Source organism: Colias croceus, chromosome 6 (genome assembly GCF_905220415.1).
Source record: "Colias croceus chromosome 6, ilColCroc2.1".
Taxonomy (NCBI): Eukaryota; Metazoa; Arthropoda; class Insecta; order Lepidoptera; family Pieridae; genus Colias; species Colias croceus.
The window spans coordinates 8868053-8894832 of record NC_059542.1 but is presented as its reverse complement, the minus strand read 5'-3'; the positions used below and the strand labels follow the sequence as shown (position 1 = coordinate 8894832).

The window sequence follows — 26780 nt, the reverse complement described above, 5'->3', positions numbered from 1 at the left end:
AAAATCGATCATAAATGAAAAGTGGAAATTGAAGTACAAGGAACCTATTCCTATAAAGTATAAATATAATTTGTAAATTATAAATATTATTGGGGAGTAAACTTTATCTTATATCTGTTCAGCAAATACGTATTTTTACCTGTAAGAATTTGATTCTGATATTCAAGAAATTTCATAATTTAGGTACTACGATTTCTCTTCACTACTAAGAACTATTTGAAATAAATTTTATTATTCCACTGAAATGAATTTTATTTACGTTTGAATATAATTTCCCTTATTACACGCTGAAAACAAATTCTAATTATTAATAATTAAGTTGTCCATTTTAGTACATTTAAAGTATTTTAATAGTGCCAAAATTACACGTAATTTATTTAGTGTAAAACATGTAAAGATAACATCAAATTATTCAAGCAAGAGGAGCACACTTTTGTTTACAACCGTAACAACAATTAAGTAATATAAAATCTGTTTCAAAGATTTCCTAAATTCTAGCAAACACAAGATAAGATCTATATACTTTCCCAATTTAGTTGAACATGTGATTTGGCACTTTCTAATGTACAATTAGTTTAATAAAACGATTCATGAACAAAATGTAAGCTTTTTGAAGTTCTTCAAACTGCTTTTACTTCTCAATAACGTATATAAGACATTTTTTTTAATTTATTTAATGATTGTGTGCTTTTTGTATATTTAATATTTATAAATCTGTTCTTCTATCAATAAATAAAATGAAAATAACACACATATTTTAGGATGGATTTTTTCATTGGTCTATAATAATAATTTAAACCGAACTCTAAAACGTTACTTACACTCTATATCGTCTCTATAGGTACTTACTTCGGATATCCGCAGTCGTATACTAATGCACTTATTGAATGGAATAGCACCATGAAGAACTGGATCTGAAATTAAAAAAAAAATAACATTAATAAAGCATATTATAGACAATGTATTTTTAAAATGTAGAGTTGCCTAGATTTCTCGATTACCTATACATTGCTATTCGTAAACATACCTAAATTGAAGTATATAATGCATACTATTACCTACCACATAAAATTATTATGTACCTCTTATTTGTATATTTTTTTAATATTTATTACCTACTGCATTTTATACTACAACTAAAATTATATTTTAAGGGCCGATTTTTCAATCCTTGGTTAAAACTTTTAAAAAAGAACCTTATTGAGAAATTACATAAAATACTAATTTAAAATTTAAAATTATCAGATAGCCAGTTAGTTACGGTGCATCTTGCGAAAGGCCTAGTGCATCTAAATGCAACTCACTGGCCTTAACGAAACGATTGGTACAATAAGTCCTGGTAGTACATAGTCGTATATAAACTTGTGCAACGATAGGCTTAAAAGCACAACATTGCGTTAATGTATTGATATTATCGAGAATTGATTAATCGTAAAATATAAATATACATACGCTATACAATTATACACACTCTTATAGGTATGTAGAATTGTGACATTTAGCAATAGATACCTATTAACTCAAAATTAATTACGAATAATCTATTTAGGGCCGATTTTTCAATCCTTGGTTAAATCTTATCCGTCCAATAAAGTATTACACAATAATATACAGAGATCACCTAAAAACTGTCAAAAAGTGGGCAAGTTTAGTTTTAAGACACATTTTTAAAATGGTTGTTATTATGTTCTTACTGTTCTGTGTTGTTATTCGATGAATAAGTTTTAACTAAGGATTGAAAAACCAGTCCTAAATCGAATTTAAAAAGAATGAGGTTCTATGTTGGTCTATGTATATTTTTCATTTATTTATTTACTCTTCATCAGTCATCTTATTACTAACTGTATTACTATTACTCACAGATAAACAATATCTTACACTCTCTCACATTTTTCAAACTAGTAGACTTTATCTTAACCTGTGAGAAATAAATAACCTTTTATTTATTTTATTATAAAAATTTGGACGTGATTTTGAGAGTTAAAACGTCTATTCAAATTTAGTATAAATAGGTAATTTTCAATGAATATGAATTAGCGTTATCTACTAGTTAAGTCTGTAAAACCGGTAACGTTGGTGAAATTGCATTTAATTGACCAGTGCATGAAGGTTTGAAAGCCCTTAGTGGCCTACATTCCAATCATCAGTATCATTTTATTGGATTTTCTATTTCTCAAGCGATTTACAACAAAAACTTACTGAATCGGAAACGACAAAAACACATATTTTAAGAAATTACTTGACGTAATATAGACCAGGCTTAGATAATACGTATTTTATGTGTTAGCCAAAATATATAAGGCTTAGAAAATAAGAATATCATATGTTAGGCAAAATTTAAACTCCGTGAAATTTTTGCGTCTACGTAGGTACGTCAAGTAATTTGCGTGAAGTTAAAAAAAATAAACATTATTAACCTCAAAACTTTCGCGTTATTAATCATACTTTGTATTACATTTTGTGTAATAAATGTCTAGTATTCTGATTTTGTTTGTACGCTTAGGTCTATTTACGTATACTAAGTTATACTTTCTCCTCTCACACTTTCGTCTGCGAATACACGGCGTCTGTATCTGACAGATGAATCTGCATTATTACTGAACATCGGTGTCGGTCTCTATTGAACATCGATGAAAATATATCCTACTTACATTATTATTTATCTATGGTCTTTGACTAATTAATTTAGAACCTTTAAATGTATCCATAATATATTATTTTCCTTTTGCAATGTCACAATACCTACAAGTCGTAGCAGCCCGTGCTGAGGTAAAAAAAAATATTTTCTTAAACGATGTTTTTAATTTATAGTTACATTCAAATTTAATATACTCTTTCATTATCCTAAAATATCAAATCCAAGAACTTAGCAAAGCTCAAATACAATTGACACTATTTGATTTTTGTGATACTCTAAGTCTAGCAATTTTGTTTAATTCAAGTTTTCGCACCAAATACTGAATAGTACTAAAGTATTTTATTAAATACCAAGTGAGTAAAATATCCGCTAGTTCCTAGTCGAAGCCAGAAGGTTCTTTAGCCAATAGAGAAAGGATACAGCGTTCCGGTGCGCTTGTGTCGAAATCATTGCACGGTCCGTTTAAACTCTTTTATTTGATTCCGCTCAAATGTACTAATCAATTGATATCTTAATTATTTACCAATTAGTCTATTTAAAAGGAGAAATTAAATAATCTCTGTAAAATAAATGCACCAAAAAATGCTTCTTGACAAGAAAATGCGGAAATAGAACCTAATATTTACAGTAATTCTTGCTCTTAATGTTGAACCATTTACTTATTTTAGGCATCGACTTTTTGTTGATTAAGTAATTTGACTAAGTAGTTTTTTTAACTTTTCCATATTCTATTTATTTATTCGGTTAAAATATTTTGTCCGAAATCCAGGGTCCAATGAAAACCAAATTTCGGTACTAACTTGAAATAATCTTACTCTTGCAAAGGTAGAGCCTACTGCAAATGAGTAGAAATATACAGTGGACCTCCCCCTTTTTCTACTGTAATTTTGTTGATCTACTTCTAATCCCATGCATTAAACCATTTAACCTTACAATTGTGTAAATTGTCTGAGAAAATTTCTATATTTAACACTCACAGAAAAAGTGTTTATTAGCCAAACATTTTCCATTGTTCGCTTTTTGTAGATTTATGTGAAATGTCATCTTAATGTAACAAAGTTTCAAATGTGAAACTATTGATGCAATTAAAATCACCTTGTTTTATCGTAAAGAATTCTATCGTATGTAACATTTATACGTGTTGAAAACAATCTTAATATTTCAAAATAATAAACTATATCCTATCTCAAAATTATTGTATTCATAATTTGATTAAGTAATTATAAATTGTTATCTTATTGGCAATAAAAAAAAATTAACCATTCAATTCTAGGTTAACCATTCAACTATACACTACACGCTTCTAGACTGAAACCCTTTTTTACGGTTAACTATTTAGTTCTAGGGCGCATCTAATCCTATTTATCATAATATCACTTTGTACGCAATACTACAAATTAAGTAATTTTTAATTGGTGCTATATTATATTATCGATTAAGTCTTTCCTCTGAACCTAAGAAAAAAAAATTCACGGACATTCATTTCCTTTACAATTGTTTAAATAATTGCATATAACGATTATGAGCACGCGATAAATTTCATTAATTCACAATGATCAGCAAGGTTGTATGTTAAGTAAGAAGTGCGTCCGCGCGATATATTATATTTTCATTTTTCATTTGTTTCACTCACGCGATTGCTGTTAAAGACCTAGTTTACGGGAGTTATATGTCTAGGCTGAACTTTGGACTATATAAATGCAATGATATAATTGCATACTAGTTGTGCCCTGCGGTTTTACCCGCAGTGCTCCACTCCTGTTGGTCTTAGCGTGATGAAATCAGACTTGTGGTTCCTGAGATTAGCACGTTCAAACAAACAAACTCTTCAGCTTTATTATATTACAAGATAACATGTAAACCATAAATTTAAAATACTACTGAAGCATCGAGTGGGAAAGGTAATCGATAGAGTTTTTTGTGTTTTATTTTACGCGAATATTAAATAAGTAGCGTTTAAAATCCGTTAAAAAGTCTTTTATTTCTTATCTATGGACGTTTGAAAGGTTAAATGTTACACGAATATACCTCTACAACATGACTTGTAAAATCTTGTAAAAGCTTTGAAACGATTTGTAGTTCGTTTTAAAAAAATCGCGTGATTAATCACGAAAAGATTCGTGGTGCAATCATAATTAAACGTAACATGAGATAATATATTTTATTCAATTTTTTATAGTAATTAGTTCAATATATAAAAGTCGTATGCTTTTATCATAATTAAATGTATATCAAGATTTAAATCAATTAAGTATCTTTACTTAATTGATTTAAATCTTAATTATTATATCTCATTCTGTCACAATTACACTGACCTAATTATATACTGGCGTTTTTAAATGTCGCTTTTTAATACTATATAATTAAATATTTCTTATCCGTGCTTTCATGATTAGTTCCATAATATTACATCTTCAATATTACATGAAGCAATTAAGCTAATTTATCGCTTACATTTGTTTCAAACGCATGCCAATGGGCGTTTTTCCATTACCCGGCCCGGCTCCGGCACGGCAACGGCATGGTCGGGGACCGGTACCGGCACCGGGACTTCGTTTTTCCATTGCGCCGGTGTCGATGCCGGTTTACGCCCGGTGAGTGGTACAGTACTGATATGATAATTCATATAAATATACAATTTTGCCGGGCCGGCACATGTGGGAAGCTTGCTACCCCGGCGACGGCGACGGCGCCGGTAAGTGAAAAAGCGAGCCATACATTTTCATACATTTTTGCTTCCCCGGCAACGTCACGGCGATGGCGCCGGCGCCGGTGCCGGTGCCGGGCCGGGTAATGGAAAAACGCCCAATCGTTAAAGAATTAATAAATGTTGATAAACTATACACCTAATAAATTTTTTTTAACGAAAAACTTAAGAAAATCTATAAACCAATTCTTTACTATATAATATCTTAGCAAGATAATACTGAGACCAAGCGGAAGACACCGCTACAACCCTGCCCTACGATCACTCTTTCAATAACTATTTGGCAGTTTATTTTTAATGCATACAATAAATTGTACGATAGTTAAGTTATAAACGGTACCTTCAAATTTCCAAGTGGAAATTAATATAAACACAGTGCAACTACGCCGTTCGTATATCCTAGCGACTTGCGCAAGCGCAGATCCCGTCTCACGGAATCTAGGCGCGGTGCCAACGACCCTTATTCGTGTATGTCGAATTCCAAACGGATATAGTGGAAAACTTTCTTAAGAACAACATTCTAACCTGGCTGGCCATGGCTCAATTTTTTAAATATTTTAGGTTTTCTGAAATCATTTAACACTAGCTGCGCCCCGCGGTTTCACCCGCGTGGCTCCACGCTATAAAGTCTATAGCCTTAGCGATATATATAGCCTATAGCCTTCCTCGATAAATGAGCTAACACTGAAAAAAATTTTCAAGTCGGACGAGTAATTCCTGAGATGAGCACGTTCAAACAAACAAAAAAACAAACTCTTCAGCTTTATAATATAAGTAAATAATTATAGATGATACGGTATAAACACTTTTTCTACCACTTAAAAAATAAACAAATACTTAGTCTTATCTAAACTATAGTATAGTTTTAGTATTTACGAATTTAAACAGTTTAACAATTAAAGAACAACATCGATCAGTCTATTACTAATAGCTCTACGTGTAGGTAATAGTTATTACAGACTTTGAAATGAATGCAAACTTGTGCAATTCACATTTTAAGCCTTATTTATGATCAAAGGTAAATGACCTTGTTTATATACAATACAATATTGGCTACATTAAAGCAGTTTCGTAATAATAATTGTTCTGATTTATATCTATTATTGTGATAAAACTAATTTTGTGAACACTAGAAACGAAACGAAACTAGATCGATCGATCAAAATATTAACAAATATTTCCTAATTGCACTTATTTATTTGTGCCCAAGATATTTGTAATGTTTATCTTTGGCAAATCAAAACTATAATCGAACTGAATATAATTTAAAGAGAAATATGAAATTATAAACTTTCTATTTATTTTTAACTCGTTCATTGCAATGTTATTGAATATACAATTTAGCAGCTTTATAAAAATTAATGTTAGTAAGCGCATTACTGAGGAATCGCTATTGGCCAATTGGGCTAATTATTTTTTTGTGTGGTACGAAAGGTCTACGAAAGGTTTTAATTAGTGATAACATTTCGAAAAACAGCAATAAATGACTCGGACGGTGCCGGGGCAAAACGGCATTCAATAAAATACTTTGTCAAGTCATCTCATGTCATTTATTAATGTATGATTAGCTGTAAGGTACCTTGTACAAATAAATAAATAAATAAATCTCTGTCCGAGACCACTCCAAAAAGTCTCCTTTGTACTAGAAATTAAAAAAAAACTTTTACTCACAAGTTGCATAGTAGTAAGATGTTTCTTCCACCACAAATACTTCTGGTACTGTGGTCCCATAGCTGCTACCATGTAATACCCATACATTATTACATGTACCAAATTGTTGACGATGTTCGAGAAAGTTCCATGACCACCTAGAAATGGTAATGAAACTATTGACTCAGCGTTTTATAAGACGAGATTTGAACATTATTGAGACTAAACATTTTAATACGTAATAGTGCAAAATTATATTTATGAAAAACGTATGTCATATAAAATTTAAACAGTGAATAATTTAGATTTAAATAATAATTTAGGGAATTTACAATGTTCTACATTACTGTGCATATAAATAAATAAGAAATAAATAAATAAAATTCATTTAATTCAGGCCACATAGCCCATAAATATACTTAATGCAATAGCATTAACACTTTTTAACGTTGAATAGTTTACGATGTAGAGGGTAGTCGTTTCTTGAATATATAATAGTATGCACTTCCTATCTCATATGAAGTATCTAAGCTTTCAGAGTACCAGGTCTTTAAACTTATAGTCTCGTTAGTTTTATTTTGAAACAACATTACATCAAATATTAATGAACACTACAGAAGTATGTAAACTTGTAATTGCTTGTAATACACGACGCGGAGGTCTTGTTGTAATACGATAATGTCAAAAGACTTACATTACGCCTGATAAAATCTGAACATATGAAAACTCACCAGCAATAAATTTGACCAGTAGCCAGGCTTCAAAAGGCGTCAAAGAGTGGTGGTATAGATGTAACCAGGTGATCTGACTCTTCTTTTTTCTCAAAACGAAGAATATCGTGTCGGCAAATTCCGATAATTTTGAGAAGTAGTACACCCAACATAAGTGGAGCATCTGCAACAAAGAAAATTTAATTTTAAATAGAAAAGTTACATTGAGCTTTTACATATCACCCATACCTATTCACTAGAGATTTAATATGTTCTCAATCGAATTTTAAGATAGAGTTGTGTTATCATAATACGTAAAACATAATACTTTCTATCTTTATGCCCCGAATATGCAGCTATAATTTATTACTAGCTAACCAAGACTATGACCATAGACCGCGCTTTTAGTTTAGGAAAGGTTATTCGTTGATATTATATTTTGTGACTTAAACCAACATATCAACATCAGGTTGGTCATTCTAACTCCCTAGAGAGTATTTTTGGTGCTACTTATTAAGAAAGTTCGGACTTATTTATGGACCTTAGGTAGGTTTAAAAATACACACATACACTAAGATATCTAGCACAAATATCAACTTTTTACAATTGTCAACTCTTTCTTCTAACTTCTCTTAAAAACCACCAAACCAAAAGCCACCAAATTCGTCTCTTAGCGCACTTTACGTAAAACCGCATTCACTGTATTAAATTCCAATAAAATGAGGCAATCCGATAAAAAATCTATGATAATAATCACTATCGTCCAAGGTCCATTTTCACTCTCAACGGCATTGCGATGACGCAAACACAATTGCTATAACCGCTTTCACTGTTACATACAAGTTCATTGAAAAATCGACTCAAAGGTTGGGGTCGGTGAAATTTCTCGCTACCAGATATAGTCATTAATGATGCCGATATTTTAATGCAATGATTACTGTTTAATTGAATTTGTTGTTTTTAGGTCTGATTGATGATGTGTGTTAAGGACTTAAGTTTAAATAAATAAAATATAACTTTATTTGTCTCTCTCAGCTTATTAGATAAATGAGAATAATGCTCTTTCAATTTATGATTTTACGTTGCATTTTAGTTGATTTGGTTCCGAGACGTTCAAATAGATAGACTTGTAATCAAAAAACACATAAAATCCTAGATTAAATATGAATACAAATATCTATAATTTTCATTATTTGGGCAAGTAATAAATACCTCCATTCATTTGAATAGATCTCAATCGTAGAAACCATAAGAAATTTTACGACGTTTGAAGCACTGAGATTAATTTAATGTTTATATTCACACCTACGTATCAAAAGGTAGTAATTGATTTATTTTATTTTAGTGTAAATTGACACTTTGGCTAATTTATAATAAATAAAATACATGCAACTGAAAAAAGAAACTTAACCTTAACACTTTATATAGCATGAACAATTTAAATATTAAGAGTTGTCTCTACATTTTTACAATGACTCTAATCAAAATCTATTCTGTTATTACGAGAATACGTTATCGGAGCATTTATATTATTATGTTTTATTTTAATTGTCGAATTAATATTAAGATAATTTTCACTATTTTATACAGGTAATCTTTGTACAGGTAATCAAAAAGCTTCGTCCGGTGAGATGAGGCGGCGTGAGACGTGTTCCGCTCACGCCGCCCCCATGAGGTTAGAGCTGGCGGGCTCATAGTTTGTGTTGGCCTGGAGACGGGCAGCTGCTGAATGGGTCACGGACGAATTCTACCTATACCCGTGGCCCCGTCGTTTATGTGGCTTGACGGAACACAGTGGGGTTTTGGTCGGTAGGAATCTGACATGACCCTTTCCCCGGAGGCCGAGGGTATCTATGCAAGATTTCCCCAATTAAAAAAAAAGGTAATCAAAAAGCTCATTCTCTGTCATCCTAATATATAAACAAAGTTGTCACATGAATAATTTCTCTTCAAAAACGCCAAAATCAACAAAAGATGGAAAGTTGTTTATCGTGTAGATGTAGTCTGCTATTGAACTTGACCGTACGAAGTTTGTTAAGGTCGCTAACGTTGACGGTTACTTTTCGATAAACTTTCAAATTTTAATTTTGATCGATGTTCATAAACGATACTACTACCTAACTACTACTACTAAATTAATACTTACTATATTCAAACTTTCAAAGACATGAAAGAAAGGTTATAAATAAATGGAAGAAATTATCGATTCGTAGATAGCAAGTGCCGTTCATGTCATATCAATGAAAGTTTGTTTTTTATTCAATTGTAAAAATGTGTAAAAATCAATCATTTCACTACGAGATAAAAATAATAAATTTATATTGAATTAAGTTCGAGAGTCGGAAAAAAAGCTCATTCGCAACAACTCAGATTATGAATTCGAATAAAATATATAAAAATTGTCCATTCGCAAAAACTGAATGAATGAATAAACAATAAATCATAAAACAAATACCACTATACATGTGAGATAATGTCGGTCAGCGCAAACCGGTACAGTCATCTTGCTTTCTACCTGACTCTCATTATCGTACCTACACTGTTCTTATCTATACTAATAATATAAAGCTGAAGAGTTTGTTTGTTTGTTTATTTGAACGCGCTAATCTCGGGAATTACTGGTCCAATTTTTTAAATTCTTTCGGTGTTATATAGCCCATTTATCGAAGAATATAATATCATCTCGCTAAGACCAATAGGAGCGGAGCACTGCGGTTAAAACTGCGGAGCACAGCTAGTATAACACCTGAATAAGAAGAAGAATGACTAAAAAATAGATTGTTTGGTTATTTTTAAATACGTTTTAAATAAATAAAGATTTTGTATTTTTTCAAACCAAAGTTACGTCGATGGAACCGTGTATTAATATTTAAATGTAAATTAACTTTCTTCATAAATTATTTTTCGTACCGCGTAGTCAAATCCTATAAAAATCGTAGAAAACAATCCTATACTAATTGTTTCGATACATAAACAGTATAAGAAATATTAAAATAAATACATTATTTCAAAATACATTTAGTTAAAAAAGCGTGTTTATTATTTAAATTGATATGAGTGCTTGTTTAACACAAAACGCTATCATTTTAACACATCTACGTTGATGTAAATATTATCATGGACGAATATTATCTAACATTTGCATAATTTGCTAATTTATTATTTTATTATGTGACTTACGAAAAATTTCATTAAAAAAACTTGACTATGTTATAAATTGTTATGGGACTGAAAAAAGTCAAATACATGATTTCTTTTTGCATTTTTTATTGAATTATTATGACTGCATATACCTACTTCGAATGAAATAAATTTTTTGAAAATTAGATAAGCTTTTGTATTATATTATTACTAGCTTTCCGCCCACGGCCTCGCCCGCTCTATCTAAATCTTAATAAATTATAAACTAAAATCTTCCCTTTGAATCACACTCCATTAAAAAATGCATCAATATCTGTTGTGTAGTTTGAAAGATCTAAGCATACATACATACAGACCGGCGCTAAAAGCGACTTTGCTTTAAACTATGCAGTGAAGTAAAATACTTACTCTTCTCGCTTTTTCACTATCACTGTAGTCTACAGGTTGACATGTTAGACTGTAATCAGCCCACCATCCAGACATTAAGTGCTGAAACCAAAGTTATTATTAAATCTTTCAACTCGATACTTTAAAATACTTTTATTTAAAAGATATAATTAATTATCATTAAAACACGAAATTGCTTTAAAGTTTAAACGAAAGCGTGAAATTGACACTCTTTCGCTTATAGTGTGAAAATACCAATTAGGAATGGATTGAGCTTTAACTTTAAATATCCTAAAGATGGTTCTTGTGAACAATACATTTTAGGGTGAATCATTTTATTATGAGATACTATTATTTATAAGTATATGTAGTTATTAGATAAAAATTCAAAGTCACGTCAACAAAGTAAATCACGGCAAAAAATTAGAAACATATCAATGTCAAGCAAATTGCGTCCTTTACTTCGTTTAAAAAAATGTACCAAATTTAGAACGAAATTAGACCCAACGGCCTTGCGATAGAGATTAAGCTGACCGCTTGAAATGTAGATGTCACGGATGCATGCATGGTAAAATTGTTTAATGACGCTCCTTGACACAACTGCATGAGGTTTTACTCTGACGCAATGACAACTTCAAGACGACGTCATTACTGAGGTATCGTTTTAAGAAGTAATTCGTTCCAGAGCATGGGTAACTAACTAGTGTGGATTATACTGAGTGACGTTGATACACACAATTATTTGAAATCCTGTATCATTCTTTATAATGTGTTTACGTTATATAAATAATGGCATGAATGAAATTCATCTGTCCTTCCGTCAATATTAATTCACGGTTGTTTTAACACAGTGTCGTTGTTAAATTTCAGAGGCAATATTTGAAAAGCAGCGTATATTACAGGGCGGAAAAAGGTTAAGAACAATACCTTGCATTATTAAAAATTACAGAAAATTACGGACTAATTTCTATATTCCTTACATTGTACATTTTACGCTATTACAAACTACTTTGTTGTGCATTTAACGATAGAATTATCGAGTTCATTATTCCACATTATATTAGGATAAACTTACCTCATAAAACATATATAATGACAGAAGAACCTGGCCAGCGTTGTATGCAACGAGGAGGTTTTTGATTTGGAACGGTTTTCTATTGGCCATCCACATGGGCCCTGCTACGAGAACGAAGGCAAGGTACAGGACTACCATTACGAAGGTAGGTATCGGCGAATCGAAGAAAAACCATCCTTGTACTCGGGGATCTGTTGAAGAGATTGCACATATTAAATACGTGTAAGAAATCGTTAAAATGTCTATAAGAATGGAACTAATGGAATTTAAGGGTAGGTAAGAAAGAAGAGGACGAAATATTCAGCAAAAATGTTTGAGTTATACACTGTGATAAATTAAAACTATATCAATCATAAATAAACTTTAAAAACCAATAAAATAAAACTTAATGTCCGTATTAATTAAATTGTCCTTTTATAATATTTTATACATCTTTGTTATAACCAATGCATAAAATTAATTTTAGGCTAGAGGCAATTGAAGGTAGGTTGAAAATCAGTTAACTAAATCTAACGCAGTTATTTCAAATATTTAATAATTATATTTCTTTAAAATATATATCGTAAATTTGCCATAGCAATTTACATTTAAAATTAATAGAAGAACAGTTTCATTTTATATAAATTTCTTTAACGAAATTTACTACGTGAAGTTTATTTAATTTCATAGTTTTTAATTCAAATGTAGTCGGGAAAAATAATGACTACAAGTTACATAATAGTAACATTTAATAGCATCTAATATAAATTATTCTAAAAACATTGCTATAATTATTCTTTTTTACCATACCTACTTTTGGTAATGATTTTTAATGAAACGTATGCAGATCCTGTACATAATTAATGGTATGCAATATAAAATGAACGACGCATCTGCCTTAAAATATTCGGAGAAAGTAATGTTTTTATTGCGCTGTTGTATTATTATCAGTTCGTAAACTTTTATATATATGGGCACTTCGTAAAGAAACGTTCTGAAACGAGTTGATGCGTAATTTATACCTTGTTGAAGTCAGATTAAGCAATACATTAAGTCAATTAGTGCATCGAAAAATAAGGAAAAAATATTTGCTTACTGCAGTTTTTCGTAAGAAAAACACAAATCTCAAGCTGCAATAAAAATGAAAATTTGCTCTAATGCTACTTTTTCGTCTATTCTACTTTCTAAATTAAACATTTTTTGGTACAGTCTGTACGTTTGCCTTTGTAGAAAGCAAAAGTTTAACTATAATTTACTTTTTCGATTTCTAATACTTGAGATCGATGTTAAGATGTTATACTTATGTTTATTTATCTGTTGACAGATGATGTCTGTACGAACTACGGATGTATACACGAGTAATAGCTTACAGTTATCGAGAGAAAGTATTCGCTCAGACAGGTTGCATTCAAGTCTATACAAAGCCTACTTAATTATGTACATACTTCAAAGAACAATTTAACCTACAAAATTACATCGTATTACATGATTATAATATACATAATATTATTTTCACATTGATCCGATGATGCAGCTTCGTGTAACGTATGCGAATTTGTTTAAATTATCATAATTTATAGACTTAAAAAAAACAAATTACTTACGATATTTTCTGGATTACAACGCCGATATTATTTTAGATTGGTAGTATTCAATCGATCGAACTTACGGTGTAACTGAGCATGTTCTTATTGATTTTTTTACTGATTATAAATTTGGGCCATTAAAATTATTATTAGATAGATGATGTTATTAAGATGATAATTTGTGAATCCATTGAATGGTCGGTCGTTCCTTGATCAAATTTGAAATATCCACTAAAGGCTTTTAGATAAATTATGTTTTTTTTTATTTTATTCGTACATTTTATTAAATCATCATATTATTTTAATCTTAATTTAAATTATTGCCAGTACTTATTTACATAATTTATCTTGAATAAAATTTACTCATACTATTATTTACAACTGCATAGGTAATAGGTATGCAGTTTGCAGTACGCAGCCTTTATATAAAATATTTTTAAATTGATGTAACAATTTATTTATTTATTTATTTAAAAAAATAAATTACTATTATTATGTTTAAATATTTATCCAAACTCTGCTTTCCTGTGTCATATCCTTATTTATGGAAAATTAAACAATAATTATCTTTCAAGGCTCTCAAAGAGAAACATTGGACGATTCTCAGTACTAAATTAGCCTTCGAGATGAAACTTAGGGCATTGTTTTGTGACCTTAGTCATTATGTACCTAGAACCGCAAGTCGTTTGCACGTCGTACGTTTGTTTCGAATTCGAAAATGATTTTATATTTTCTATAAGTTTAAAAAAAAATTGTCTATTAAATAAAAGCTAAATTGAATGACACACATTCTATGCATGTTTTTAAATTAAACTTTTTTAATGCATTATGGCTGGCAATAAAAAAAAACTACTTAGCGTTTAAAAAAAAATAACGAAAAGAGTGGTCATTCCCGCCTTTTTTACTTTTTTTTTAATTGAATTAGCAAAAGTTTACACGTTAATTTCGTAACATGACATGACATTTTATTAAGACGAACAACATTCCAAGCAAGAATTTCACAGGTGGCAACTATATAGTGCTAATGTCAATACTTTCTTTCATATGATTTAGTATGGATTTTGATTGTGAATGAAGGTGGAGCCATTAATTAAGAGAAGAAGAAGATTGTGAATGAAAGTGCTAAAACCGGATAAATGTTTGTCAATTGTTAGTGAAGTGATAATAAACACGTTAACGTTTTGATAATAATTTCGTTAGAGTTAAAGGTTAGGTTAAAGGTTAATATATTAATTTTAAGTACATACTATAATTTGGTCAAATGGACAATTATGTTTGACTATTTTACTGGACTTATTTATAACTGGAAAGCTTTAACCAGGGCTTATTAATAATTTCTAGAACGCGGGGGGATCATATAAATTATTTTCAAAATAAATACCTATGTAATTGCTCTTTACATAAATGCTAGCAATGAATCAGAATTTAGCTTCTATAGATTATTTATAAGCAAACTAAATATTTTAGCAAATTAATTATTGAAATGTAAGTAAGTATTTAAGTGCATTAGAAGTACACCTGATATTATCTTCAACGCTCTGAACATTATTAAATGTGCTAACGCTTTGTTTATAAATAATTGGGCTTAATTTGAACACTTCACACTTTTAGTATTATTTTTTGGGAATCTTTCCTTAAAATATAATAACATTTTGAATGTCAGATTATTCTTCATCCAGACACGCTTTCGAATATAATCTATCATCTTAACTTGAAAGTTAGTACCTGTGGTTTGTATAATAGGAACCTATTGTATAATTCATGAAAGTAACGAACAAAAATGTAATGGAATAGGTATGCACTTTCCATGTAATGTCATTACATTTAACTTTGATTCTAACACGATGAAATTTATTTTGACTAGCAAGAAATTAGAAGTTAATTGAATTATTTATATAGATTCTATTTCATTGTACATGTCAGATATTTTTAACTTTTTTTTAAATATATATAAGTAGGTATTGTAATTTATTGTTCATATTAGGAAATCTAAGATTTATGTATCATTTTAGCTCTGTGCATGATTTCAAATATTTGAACTAGAAATTTTTATAAAACACTAAGTACCTGAAACTCTTTCAGCTAGCACCCAATATTTATTGATGATCGTCGTCCAATTGTTATCAGAATAGTAGTCATCGATCGCGATTTTCACGAAACCAGTCATTTTGAACAATGTCTATCACTCTGTCACTCGCTGAATTGTCGTATTTCACTGACACACACTACACACCACTATTTAATTCACCTTGATGAATCTCGATAACAATTTGCTTTGCAAAATGTCACCTGAAACAAAATAAAAATAAACATCAAATTGGGATTTCAAAACGCGCGTATAAGCGTTTAACGAAAGCACATACTTTGATGCTACCGATACGTCTTGCGCGAATAAATCATCTTCGTCAGATAAATTTAATAATAATTTATGAGCACATCTCAAAAGCGAAAGCCTGTGGAAAGTGCGAACGCGCCGCTTCCCAAGTTACAATTGAATCGCGCGCCATAAGCCCGCCAATCGTGAACGTACAGCCCCCCCAGTGTCACAAGGACGTAAGTACTGTTGCGTCATTGTAAATTGCGTTTTATTGTCATCGCGAAAACGTACACATTTCCGCACAATTTTCCGGGCAAAGTCCATAGAGTTAGGTTTAGATGGTAGACCTTAGGTTGTCACTTGTACTTATTGCATTCATAGTTTTACGATTTTTTTTGTAAAATAAAAAAATGCATTAGTTAAATTAAAAAATATTTGCTAGTTTAGTATGTATTTTAGAAGTATGTAGAAGATTACCTATAATTTTGGGTACATAAGGCGCGGTAATGTCGCAGAACACAAAAACAAAGAGTGTTCCATCCACAGTTTTAGCAAACGAGATCCTTTAAATTTTTCAGTCGTAAAATTAGTAACTTTCATGTCCCTCTAATTTTCAGGCGGAATTTCGAAATCCTTCGTACGAAAAATATATTTCATCTTTTCAGTTCAGATCTAATTATCAAGCTACGTAACTATAAATTATATTTTCAATTAAGCACCCTCTCCGTCAATATTTTCGGAACAATTTACCGAACTAAGAAATATTTGTACGATCAAACTTTACTCACTTTAATTAAGTTTTAATCCATTTAAAATCAGTAAATATTTCTTCCAAATATATTAGAACTCCGTAGCAGAGAGATATCAGTAACGTACCTTTAGCTCTACGAAAAATATCTCAATGATGCTATTGATTTATTTGTGTAATGGTTATATACAGATTCTTCAATATTTATAAGTTTGACACTTCAATTTCTGCATTTTTTTTTTGAAGAAAATGTATGAAATTTGGTGAAAATTATCGCATTTTTTTGTATGTATTAAATTAACCGAACCAAATACATAATATGTATGATATTTATGTGATTTTGCAGATTTTGTTAGAACAAGTATCCATATTTTGTTAAATAAGTTATTTCTTATAAACTAACTACCTATATTTAAATAAAATCATAGGTTAGGCTCAAGGTATATGAATTTCAAGCATATACCTATAATTTTTATTCTGTGAAACCAAAGCTAAAAGGTTTTATTAGTAATTTAAAAAGTTACAACATAATTTTAATTGAAACTGCACATACACTTTAACAATTTACCCATTTATGGCGTTATTTATAGCCAATATCATATTAAACTATGATAGTTAGTAACGGTTTGATTCTGAGATAAAAACGACAGAAAATGTTAAGAAATATCTGATGTATTAAAATGTTTATTGTTATCTAGCTGCACCGCGCGGTTTTACCCACATTGCTCCGCTCCTGTTGCTCTTAGCGTAATGATATAATATAGCCTATATCCTTCCCCGATAAATGGGCTATCTAACACTGGAAGAGTTTTTCAAATCGGACCAGTAGTTCCTGAGATTAGCGCGTTCAAACAAACAAACAAACTCTTTAGCTTTATATAGATTGTACATATTTGTGCACAGAGATTTGTCCCATAAGTATATGATTTATTTTACTAGATTTGACGCGCGGTTTGCGCTCTACATAATCGGTAATCGGTATTCTAAAAAAAGGTAATACCTACTTAATAGTAATTTACACTACAAATACAATGCGATTAGATACTTCACTACATAGTTAGTATAAAACAAAGTCGCTTTCTCTGTCCCTTTGTATGCTCAAATCTTTAAAACTACGCCACGGATTATGATGCGGTATTTTTAATAGATACAGTGATTCAAGAGGAAGGTTTTAGTATATAATTTATTAGGTTTTAGACAAAGCGGGCGAAGCCGCGGGTGGTAAGCTAGTAAGTTTATATTTCTTAATTTTTAAATATAGGTACATAAGTTGATAAGATTTGCATCAAAAAGATCTCTAATCACAGATAAGTCTTGACAATCTGATTTATAATTTTTACCATTTTTATCAAAAGTTTATATAAATGGATGAACAAAATATAATAAATAAACACAATACAAGGTTACCGTTATAGCCGACTGATCTCAGCTTTGAGGAAATAGAGTTTTTTTAATTATTAGGTATATGTCAGTCTAACAACAATAAATTCAATTAAAAAAGAGCGTGTGTGTTGATCACAAGTGTCAGAGATGAAACTTTGGCAATATTCAAAGAAACCAAAATCGTCGCCTTACTCCATGACGTGACGGTATTGTCATGACGGGACCTTGAATTTTTACTCTAAACGCGCCTAAAGAAGTTTCACTTCAAAAAAAAACAAACATTGAGCAGCAATGTTTTTTTTTTTTGAAGTGAAAAATCATGTCAAATCATGAAACAGGATAGCAGATCCTGTCTGTATTTTGGATATAAATTCCTAATTCTCTGCATATTGGTTTTAGTACCTACTGGTCGAACTAGTTTAAATTTGGATTTGGAAATTTTAGTGCAAAACTGATTATACTTTAATTTTTCAATTATTCTGATTTCTAACAGAATTTTGCAATGTAATACGAACTAGAACAATTTGAGAACGCAGCTGCAGGCAGGCTGAAAAAGCTAATATGTAAGTTTGTTACCCTTGTTCAATCGATGTATCAATATCGATAGAATTACCAAATAATTTAACTTTTCATGGAAACTGACCCGAAAATTGCATTTGAAAAGTCCCTCTCAGTTTTGGTACTTGGCAAAATAATTATTTTAATCCGATGCAATTTTCCAGTTGCAGTTTACAATGTAAACTGGAAAATTGCATTGGAAAAGTATTACAACATCCCCTCAGTTTTCCAACAGTGTTAGCTAGATTTCCCGATGACATTTAAACCGCCTGTTACTATTTTTTTTATGTTTCTCACCGTTTAAATCTTCTTCTTCTCTGGACTATGAAAAACATGTCAAAATCAAAATCAGGTAAATCGGCCCAGCCGTCTCCGCATTTTAGATAGACTAAATAATTAAATATGATTAGCAATTGATTTTATTTATAATCTATACTAATATTATAAAGCTTAAGAATTTGTTTGTTTGTTTGTTTGAACGCGCTAATCTGAGTAACTACTGGTATAATATCATCACGCTAATACCATCAGGAGCGGAGCCACGCGGGTGAAACCGCGGAGCGCAGCTAGTATGTAAGGTAAGATACTTGGTAGTTGGTAATTTTATCAATATCTACAAGTTCACCTGTATTCATAGAATTACCAACAAGTTTTGTTAATCACTAGATGGCGCTGTCGACATTAAAAGCCTCCTGATCATAACTACATCTTAATATATATTTAAATTAATAAATAATTAAATGTTAAATTTTCTTTATATTCTAACTTCATTGAACAATAATATGCTTTGTTCGTTTCAAGAAATAAAAATAGAAATAGTATCTAGTAATGCTCAAACTTTCCGCTAGATGGCGTCCCACTACTTTCCTTGCTTCGATTTTAATAAATTTGCCCTCATTGAATCAATGTCAAGAGCAATTTTGTAGGCGCTTAATTTTTATCGTAATCTCGCAATCGCTTTTTAACAACAAAAGAAAGTGTGTATGAAAGAATTATCATTAAAATAAGATTGTTTTTATGGCAAAAATTTGATTATGAAATCCGATTTTAATTGCGATACTTATGCAAATGGTAAAATTAAAGTCAAAATACCTACTAAAATATAGAGACACCCAATATTAGAAAATTTAAGAAAAACTTTCCTGTGATTGTCATTTATTATTTTTAACGGAAGTAAAAAAGAATGGGTTGAATATACCTACTTTATGAAAGACAAAAATGTCATCTCTATAATTGCTTGACGTAGTTTTTCTTGGAAACTTATTTTTTCGTTTAAATGATACCTTTAACAATAGCGTACGTAATTATATCATGTAGGTACCTACTAATACGTAAAATGATTATTCTGGATTTATATATTTTAACAATTTAATGTTATTAATGAATAAAAGATACTGCATAATTAATTAAAAGTAACGCACAGTATGACACCTTTACATTTTTGACTCTGAGCAAAAATCACAAAATTAGTATTTTTTGGCAGTCGTCCTAACAAATTAGTAGGAGAAATAAATTCTGAGATAGTTATTATTGTAATTACTAATATTTGTAATATATTAATATTTGTAACACTAAAATATTCACAACATACAAGTGATAACTGCGTTAAAAACAACCGACTTCAAACTTGCACTTGCAACATTTACAAATACAGACAAAAATGCTCATAAAATAAAAACTACTGGGCCTATCCGAATAAAATTTTTATGGGACCAATTCGACACCATCCCGCATCAAACAAAAAAAGAATCACGTAAATCGGTTCAGAAACCTCGGAGTACAGATAATCGGTGTACATACATAAAAAAAACATACCGGTCGAATGGATAACCTCCTCCTTTTTTTGAAGTCGGTTAAAAAATAAATAAACAATAATTATTATTGGCGTAATTACTATAATCCAACACATAACATGCAAATGGGATACAGTAGCCACCTAAAAATTATTAACGGTTTCTTTGAGAAAAAAAGTATCATCATAAAACTTGCATAAAAGATAATTGAATAAATTTAAATATAATTTAATGATTATGATTTCTAAACAGAGGTTTTGGTAAAAATATTAGTTGTGTGAGTTCTCATGATTGTTTTCAAGATTCGTTGTTTTATTTTGCCTTTTAAAAATTAAATATGTATCCTGTTCAAATCAATGTTAACGGATAACGGATGTTTTTTGTAATATATATGTATATACCTAACTCGCTTTTTAACATTGTCTTACATGTCCTTTATTTTTATTTTTTATGGTTGCCTGGACAAGATTGCTTTTAAGCAATAAAGCCGCCTATTGTACACCTTTCAATTTTATGTATTCATTTATTTTAAATTTCTCTTACATGTACAATGAAGTGTCATAAATAAATAAATAAATACGTCTTAATTCGATATCAAGTAATTCGGAATAATTGAGTTACAAACAGGTGAAATATTACATATACATTATTTAAAGTAAGGGAAAGCACGTAATACATGGAAAGATACGATATTGTCACTACAGGCTAGAAGCAAAAAACAATGCAAAAATATTTAGATACAGACTATTAAAGTCTCTTTACACTTTAGCCTTACTAAACTTAAACACTATGAATAATAAAAAAAAAATCGCATTATGTAAGGCATTATGTATTTGTTTAAAATATCTATTGATAAACAAAAAAAAAAAAAAAAAATATGATAATAATGAATCACTACCTATCAGTATCTCAACGTATTAAAATACATTTTAAAGCTATTGCATAGCTTCTATCGCGGGCCTTGAGCGCGGGGACCGAATCGAGTTCGAGAAATTCCGTAACGAAAAACCTCACGCTCCCCACTCCGACGGGCGGAGGTGTGGCTTGAAGGCATAGCATGCAATAGCTTTGCCGCGGCAGTCCCCGAGTGACACACGTCGTTTTTTTATTTATTTTATAGTTGAGAATGCACTCTATAGATTGTCTTTAGGGCAAGTAGGTTATCAGCCTTCTGAGCCCTGCCAGACCGAGACTTTTTTTCTTTGTATCCTCCGGGAATCGAAGGCCCGTCGGACCTACGCTTACGCGTTTACCACTGCACTGTACTAAGGAGGCATCGAGTTTCGAAGGTTAAAGATTATTTTATGGCCCATAAAAATTGCCAATTATTTATCGATGTCAAGGTTTATATTATGTAGGACTCAGAACAATAACTTTACTGACTAACCAACTGTAAGCAAAACAATTGTATAAGGTGTTTTAGGAATAAACTTCTATCTTCCGGGTATTTTGACTGACCGGTTGGCTTGGTTAATAGTGGCCCTGACTTCTAAGCCAGAGGTCGTGGGTTCGATTCCCACCCGGAGCAAATATTTGTGTGATGAACATAGATGTTTTCTCTGTGTCTGGGTGTTAATTATCTATATAGCACAAACGAAAGCTTAGTATGGGATTAGATCGTTCCGTGTGTGAAAATTGTCCTGAAATATTTATTTATTATTTATAACAGAGCCTATGTCACATATTGTATTTAAGACTCTATTAATTATTCTTCTAAGTAAATATTCACACTTGCATTTTCATGCAATTACTAAATATAAACATGCAAAATTTTTCAATTTAAAAACACAAAAAACAATTAATTATTGTTCGAAAATAACTAAGTTAACTATTACTGAGTTAAATAAGTTATTCCCCTTAAAAACTACTTATAGTGCAAAGGATTTTAAAATTAACTAGGTTACCTAGGTTGTAACCAACATGCGAGTTAGATATAAATCTCTGTAGCAATACTTAGCACTTAATTATAAATCATTTGGATGCTACTCTCGTGTGCAATACAAACACAATAAATCAAGATGCGATAATGTTTGCGTATGCGCGCATTGTTGTTGCATTATATTTCTTACAATAACTTTAAATTTACAATGCATCTTGCGTACATATAAGTAATTATTTTATTTATTTTTTTATAAATCATCCCTTAAATAGATATTAGCTGTCTTACCACGAAAAACTTTAGACAGGGTTTAACTTTAAGCGCCGGTTTAATCTGGTACTAACTGGTTTTGTCGTATTTTACGTAGACAATTATTTAAGTGACAGATCCCTGGTTTAAAGTTAGATTGTGTTTATATTGTTTTGTGGTAAGACAAGACCATAGGTGTTTTTCTTTTAATTTCACTAATATTGTTAATCGGAAAGTAGCCTTTCTATACCATGGATAATGTTGATAAGTTCTAGTAAACACAATAAGCAAATACTAAGTCCTTTTCAGGGCCGAAAATGACGTGGTCAGATAGTACTATATTATAAGAATAATGAATTAAAAGTATCTAACGAACATAAGAACTGAATAAAAACGATACTATAATATATTAACGCGTGTCAATTTTGTTCCTTCATTCAAAAACAATCTTACTACCTAGTCAGTAAATAGTCGGTATTTTCCGTCAAAAACTGAAATGTGAATAATGTCATCACAATGTCATGCCTGAGACTTGTTTTTCTATAATACTTACGTAATGACAATATCATGGGTTTCGAAGTTTTTGCAAACAGCTGCAACAAAACTTTGACGTAGGTATATAATTGTTTCTTCGATGCTAATTTGGTAATGTCAAGTTCAACTAATTATAAATTAATTATTATTTGCAAAAAAATTGTTTTTAAACTTACTTATGACGTAACAAGTGCCTGTTTTTATTGCATTAGGAAAAAAAATCACATTGATAAATGAGATAAAAACATTTTGACGAGACATTATGTGACATTAGGAAGTCTGCGATTATTTACCGGAAAATTCAAAATTAGTAGATATATTCTATTAATAAGCGTTCCCTATTTAATAAAAAAATATGCAATTTACCTGATATAATAACGGTAATTCTGTAACCATAATATGTTTTTAAAAATTTAAATATGGCATTTTCACGTCTACACATTTACGTGACTATGCTGCCCGCTCGCTGCAACTCTACGCAATTTACTACGATGTACCTATTTACCGTGGATTGCTTCGTTTAATTAACCTGATTTAGTTTCGTTAAGCTCTCGTTTAAAAAGAATTGGTGAATCCTTTTCACGTTCTTCAACAAAATTTCAAAAATGTTACCTATCTATCTAATTTTAGTTTAGTTTATTAACTTACTTTCTTATTTTGATTGAGAAATTTTGATTAAATTTTCATAATCTATGAATTTTTCAATTTTTTCCAGTCTCTATATTCGGCACTAACAGTTTTCAACTTACCGTAAGCATCACCCTCACAATATTTCGCATATTATCAAAGAGAAAAGGGATTGTCACGCAACATAAACTGTGATGATTTCCCAATAATTTTCTCAGTATTATTGCAGCTATGCATTGAAGCGATCGCATTAGCATATCACGATTTTCCTAGAATGCTAAAATCTGATTTTCAAGTCCTTGGACTGAGCAATATCCTGCAATAGCGTGAGTGTGTTTACACAACATATTGAATATCCGACGATATTTTACTTTGCGGATGTCTTCCGTACATAAAAACGATAAAATAGGTCATGTACTATATTATTACGTAATAAGATTTATTGTTGGAAGTGGAAAACGAATTACATTGCAATTCGAAAGAATGTCGATTGGGCTAGTAATGTTCGTTTTGTTTTACCTACTCCCTATTGTTGAATTTATAGTTAACTAGCTTACCGCCCACGGCTTCGCCCGCTTTGTCTAAAACCTAATATATTATATACCTTCCTCTTGAATCACTCTATCTACCTATTAAAAAAAACCGCATCTAAATCCGTTGCGTAGTTTTAAAGATTTAAACATACAAAGGGACATAGGGACAGAGAAAGCGACTTTGTTTTATACTATGTAGTGATGATTACATCCACTAATGTTCATAGACGCATAAATTAAGCCTCATACTGTTATTAATGAACTATAGGTAAGTATTCATTTCGCAATTGTCTAGAAACAAATGACAGTACAATATTTGAATGTCGGTCATTATGATAGCAAAAATTAATAATCCAGTAAGGTAGTGGCTTTGTATAAGGTCGCTCACACGCTTGACTACCTCAGCAAACATTACTTGCAACGAACCGCAAGAATCCTTCAAGATTTCCCAATTGACTGCTGTGTACACTAGGAATAAGTGACGTGTTGACAGTGACCTAAGCATCACTTTAGGTACACAATACCGAGGCTGCTAAATATTAGCGGAAGGTTGAGTTATGAAATTTTAAACAGACGTACTCACGTGCTTTTTCCACAGGATTACAGCAAATTCTACTGAAATTTCTAATTCAATAAATTCGACTTTGATCTTTATTGCTTAATTGGAAATTATATAATAATATAATATATTAATTGGAAATTATGATTACGATGATTCAATCTTCATCAGTATTTTGATAATAAACATGTTATAAAATGCAACCCATTAAAAATATAACTATGATCTATACAAATATTATAAAGAGGAAAGGTTTGATTTTTTGTTTGTTTGTTTGTTTGTATGAATTGAATAGGCTCCGAAACTACTTGGCAGATTTGAAAAATTCTTTCACCATTCGAAAGCTACATTATCCACGAGTAACATAGGCTAGGTTTTATCCCTGAAATCCCACGGGAACGGGAACTATGAGGGGTTTTTCTTTGAAAACGCGGGCGAAGCCGCGGGCGGAAAGCTAGTTGGGTATAAAATGCTTTTTAATTTTAAATCTTTTCGTGGACGTAACTGAAGGAGGAATTTATCAAGTGTTTAAACGCGTTATATGGCGAATCAGGTTAATATGACTAATAAATAAGATGATTGCAATTCATTGAGACATGGAAATTATATAAAGACGCTAGGCAATCAATTAAACGACCAATGGCTGCGACATGTATCGATTAACACTAGCTTATTTAGATAGGGCGGGCGGCACACGCAATGTATTTGAAAAAAAGATTTTTTACAATAGTTTAATTCGTGTTTAACTTCCTACGATATTATTAATTGGAAACTGGATTATTATTTATAATAACCTCAATGAAATACACGACTAAGTGCAACCTAATAGGATTTATGACCCACCGCCCTAGCCTGTTAAAATATCTCAAAGCATCCGATGATATTTCTAATCCTACTAGTAAAATTATAAATGCGAAAGTTTTTATGATTGTTTGTTTGTTACTCCTTCATGCAAAAAGTGCTTAACCTATTTTGTTGAAATTTGGCACACATATAGAGGGATTCTGAAAATCCTAAAGGAACAGAAACTATCCGGGTTTTCCTTAGACTACGCGCGCAACGCTGCGGCTGAAAAGCTAGTATTTGTACATTTCTGATATTAATATAAGCAACAATTAACTCATTATTATTTAAACTTATGTGATATCTTCATATTATGTAAATTATAACTTTTTGTCATCTTACATAACATGGACGTCAATTACAATGTACAATGTTGTTGAAATTCAAAATTTTTCAAAACAATATTTGGGTTCAATGTATTCTACGATGAATAGATAATTTAAAAGCATTGTAATCTCTGACACGTATAATTATTATAATTATCTATTATATAATTAATTACAATAATATTATGTAATTCAATTGTTGTGAGGTGTAACAGGAAAAAATCTTGCTATTTATACCTATCCAATTTTTTTGTCAAATAGTAAACGTGCCATAAGTTCAATTTAGGGCTGATTTTTCAATACTTAGTTAAAACTTATCCATCGATTAACGTATTAGACTACCATTTCAAAAATGTATTCTAATTGTTCGTATAAGACAGTTGACATTTGGTGACATTTTAAAATGTTCGTGTAATAGGTACTTTATTGGACGGATAAATTTTATCCAAGGATTGAAAAATCGGCCCTTAAATGTTGAATTTCATGTTTTCTATTTCTAAAAATTAATTCTCGACTTTTCAAAAAAACTCTTTCCGAGACAAAATCAATACACAAAGC

The 26780-nt window shown here is 30.7% G+C and overlaps 1 protein-coding gene across 2 annotated transcripts in view; it reads right to left on the bottom strand.

Moving 5' to 3' along the window:
• Positions 1-26780, bottom strand: part of LOC123692640 (elongation of very long chain fatty acids protein 7-like) — a 49088-nt gene that overhangs the window by 1496 nt on the left and 20812 nt on the right. The window contains exons 1-7 of one of the 2 annotated variants that reach the window (XM_045637404.1): positions 16237-16373; positions 15941-16162; positions 12309-12499; positions 11255-11335; positions 7727-7889; positions 7017-7153; positions 850-914 (exon numbers count right to left, since the gene is read on the bottom strand). In XM_045637404.1, coding sequence (XP_045493360.1) covers positions 850-914; positions 7017-7153; positions 7727-7889; positions 11255-11335; positions 12309-12499; positions 15941-16040 — 737 coding nt within the window. In that variant the 5' untranslated portion in view covers positions 16041-16162; positions 16237-16373. Of the gene's footprint in view, positions 1-849; positions 915-7016; positions 7154-7726; positions 7890-11254; positions 11336-12308; positions 12500-15940; positions 16163-16236; positions 16374-26780 lie in introns of those variants that run through there. The other variant, XM_045637405.1, reaches the window with a different exon arrangement.